General features: G+C 45.8%; 1 protein-coding gene across 2 annotated transcripts in view; it reads right to left on the bottom strand.

Moving 5' to 3' along the window:
- Window positions 1–473: 473 nt before the first annotated feature.
- The window catches only part of Il1b (interleukin 1 beta), a 5,543-nt gene continuing 2,154 nt past the window's right edge, over window positions 474–3,862 (bottom strand). For both annotated transcript variants that reach the window (XM_005365640.1, XM_026788436.1), the window contains 4 exons: window positions 3,383–3,584; window positions 2,668–2,832; window positions 1,420–1,550; window positions 474–683 (listed from right to left, as the gene is read on the bottom strand). In XM_005365640.1, the coding sequence (XP_005365697.1) occupies window positions 474–683; window positions 1,420–1,550; window positions 2,668–2,832; window positions 3,383–3,584 (708 nt within the window). The remainder of the gene's footprint in view (window positions 684–1,419; window positions 1,551–2,667; window positions 2,833–3,382; window positions 3,585–3,862) is intronic.

The following is a 3,862-nucleotide window of genomic DNA, read 5'->3' as shown; positions in this document are numbered from 1 at the left end:
TCTTCATTCATAAATTTTCTCATCTATGTAATATGAGCCTCTTTATTCTCAGCTTCAATGAAAGAACTCAGCTCAGACCATGCTCTGGATCCAAATTCAATTTATTCCATATCATGGAAAACTAGATTTTTTTTGTAGGTCTGCTTCATGTTCCCCTTGAATTAAGTTAAATATATCAACCAATCAATAAATACATAAATAAACAGGCAAATAGTTGCCCATCAGAGGCCAGGAAGAAAAGACAGGCTTTCTCTATACAGAATGTGCCATGGTTTCTGTCAAGGTGGCTCTGAAAATGCAGGAGAGGTGAGAAAGACCTGGCTCTGCAGAGGACTAAAGAGTCCCCTGGACACAGAGCTGTCCCTTCATTGTGACAAGGTGAGTTCTGTCCTGGGGAAGGCATTAGAAATAGTCCAGACTATTTCTTGTGTCAGCACTAAGGGTTGAGGCTTCATCCAACACACATGGGCCTTCTAGGAAGATATGGATTCCATGGTGAAGTCAATTATATCCTGGCCGCTGTTGTTTCCCAGGAAGACAGGCTTATGTTCTGCTTGGGAGGTGCTGATGTACCAGTTGGGGAACTGTGCAGACTCAAACTCCACCTTGGATTTGATTTCTATCTTGTTGAAGACAAACCGCTTTTCCATCTTCTTCTTTGGGTATTGTTTGGGATCTAAACTCTGCAGAAAAATAAGAAGAAATTTGTGTGTGTGTGCGTGACAGAAAGAATAAAGTTACCATGGTAGCCATGTTCTCAGGGCTGCCGGGGAGGAGAGTGACGAACAGGTTGTGGGATTAGGGGCCACATTCTTGATTGCTGGACCCAATCTTTCTATCCAAGCATCGAAAGAACCCTTTGTTCTCTCTGAACCCAAAGCCCGAGGGGGAGATAATGGGTGGAAATATTTTAAAAAGTGGAAATTATATTAAAGCTCTCAAGACTACTTAGTTTCCAGGGACTTTGTCACATTTTTCCCCCTAAAGTATGAATGGCATCAGCTTTTGGTAGGAATGCTGCAAGAGGTAGGAATGGCCCAGAGATGGATGGTGATTCCCAATAACTGAGTAGTTCTCCAAACTCTCCTCTACCAAATGAGAAAAAACAAAAACCAAAACCAAAACCAAACTGTAGCCACAGGCGACCTTCTCAGCCTTGACCCTGCATGATGTGTTGGGGGTTATAACAGTGGCAGTACATGATGAGATGAGAACAGCAAAATGGCTTCGTTTCTCCCACGGAGGGAGTGAGCTTTGCATGCATTTAAAAGTTATGCTCCTTTTATTCTATATTCATGTAACTTGTCGAGAAGACCTCCTACGTTTTCTGGAAGGCGGGGCAGGCAGATGTCTGGGAAGTACAGGATGGCTGAGCGTCTTAAGAGAACAAGGGAGTGTGGCTTCTCTGGCTTCACTCACCTCCAGCTGCAGGGTGGGCATGCCACCTTTCAGCACACAGGACAGGTACAGATTCTTCCCCTTGACTCCCAAGGCCACAGGGATCTTGTTGTTGCTTGTTTCCCCCTGCACGTAGCTCATGGAAAAGATCACTGCAGGAAGGGAGAGCAAACTGGGTCAAGGATACAGCCCTGCTGGGAGGTTGCAAGCCCCAGACTTGATAGACAAAGTCCATACAGTCCTCTGTGGGGACCCAGAAGGAGCTTCCCTGGGTACAGACAGGGCTAGCAGGGCTTCGCATAGATAGTAGCAAGGTCAGGAGGCTGCTCCAGGCTTTCCTCGGAACCTCTTAGTAGCGGTAACAAAGAGGGGAAAATGAGACAACTTTTAAGCTCTAAGGAATGAAGCTCTTTCATTGGCAGGCTGTGTGCCCATTAACATGAGAAGTTAATTTGGTCACCATGGAAACAGGTAAAGCTATGCTCCTACAAGCACTCAGGGCCAGCACTCTTTGAGGAATATAGAACAGCAAGTGGGAACAACTGGCTTAGCCCGGGGAGTGGCTTCAAAAAAGAGACCCATTTTGATCTTAGTCACAACAATCTCAGTGGGAGGCCCCTGGCCACTGCCATAGAGAAATATGATTATCTTCACCTGGACAAGAGCAACAGCTTCTTCCAAGGCTTCTAAGATCAGAAGCCAAGGAGAAGCCCATGCTGCTGTCAGCTGGTGCCCCCTTGCCACAGTGGCGTGGTGCCAGGTTCGTCCCTATATCTACAGATGCCCTCACCGCACTAGAAACACTTGTTATTATCAAAGAGAAATGTAAGTTCCTGATGGTCAGTAACTTTCCCTACAAGGAACCATGTGGTTTTGTGTGGGAAGGATGTCAGGGCAAGGGACAGGATTGGGAACAGAAATGGACATATCAATTATCAACCACAGTTTAGCCTCAAAGTGAGGGAAATAGAACCCACAGGCAGTTATGGCATGGCCATCAAATGATTACACATTAATGGAGCATTGGCAATATGCTATTCCTATATCCCTATGTGACTAGACTGATAAGTGGTCATTCTATCTATCATATCTTTCTATCTATCTATCTATCTATCTATCTATCTATCTATCTATCTATCTATCTATCTATCTATCTATCATCTATCATCTATCCATCCATCTATCTTTGCTGTCGTGTTCCATCTTAAAACACAGAGATCTAGTAAGCATCCAGGAGGCCAGGAAGGGCATCAAGGTGTGCCTAGTTACCTTGTTGGTTTATATTCTGCCCATTGAGGTGGAGAGCTTTCAGTTCACAGGGGTCAGACAGCACAAGGCATTTCTGTTGTTCATCTCGGAGCCTGCAGTGCAGCTGACGAATGGGAACATCAGCCACGAGCAGCTCGCCGTCCCAGTACTCGCAGAAGAGGGGCTCTGAAAGTCGAAGAACAGACATTGTTTAGGTAGACACTTAGAAGAGCAAGCCCAGTGAAGTGAAGCGGCAGAATTTGGTTTATTGCATGGTATCTAAGCATTCAGAGTCAAGGTTCTATTCTAATTTTTGTGGAGGCATAGAGGAATCCGAAGTGGGGTGGGCAAGAACACTGGATCTGGCACCATGAAACACCCTTCATGGTTTATGGCCACTCACTATGGACTAGCAGTAGTGGTCCTTAGAGAGAATGTTGCTAGTAATAAGACTAGCCCATTAGGGACATTGCAGGACTTCAAACTCTAGTAGAAGCCAAAGTACTTAGAGAATGAATGGTCGAGTTGCAAATATGAGCATCGTTAAAACCTTCTTCTAAGTTAATTAGCTAGAGACCTAACTAATTCAATTTGGAGACTTCCTTGCTTCCTTCTAATGATCGAAATGTCCACCATTAAGTGTCTCCCACCTGAGGAGGGAAGTTGCCTGCTAAGAGGCGGATGGAGAAGGAGCAGAGGAAAGGTCTACTGTCTCTCCTCCGCTCTCATCAAGTACCTTCTTCAAAGATGGAGGAAAAGAAGGTTCTCAAGTCCTCATCCTGGAAGGTCCACGAGCAAGGGGCAGGAATGTTCCACAGCTTCTCCACAGCCACGATAAGTGACGCCACCTGCCGGAAGCTCTTGTTGAAATGCTGCTGGGAGATTTGGAGCTGGATGCTCTCGTCTGAACAGCTCAGGTCAACAGCTTGGAAGCAGCTCTGTGGAGAAACCAGGCGGAGAGCACGTTAGGTCACCAGACCAGGGAACTCCTACATGAACCACAGAGAACTCCAGGGGGCCCTGGGAGATACCAACCTCTTAACCACAACCCCTCTGTCTCTGGAGCCCAGAAGACTTAAGTGGTTTTCCCAGGGCACGTGACAACCAGACACAGGCTTCCTGGCATTTTCTATACCAAACCCCATTTCTACTTTATCTTTCTTGTACAGTCTTCACCTCACCATAGAATTACACCCACTTAAACCTTTTTTTTTTT

Source organism: Microtus ochrogaster, unplaced genomic scaffold, assembly GCF_000317375.1.
Source record: "Microtus ochrogaster isolate Prairie Vole_2 unplaced genomic scaffold, MicOch1.0 UNK3, whole genome shotgun sequence".
Taxonomy (NCBI): Eukaryota; Metazoa; Chordata; class Mammalia; order Rodentia; family Cricetidae; genus Microtus; species Microtus ochrogaster.
The sequence above is the reverse complement of the archived record's forward strand: the minus strand, read 5'-3'. Positions and strand labels throughout refer to the sequence as shown.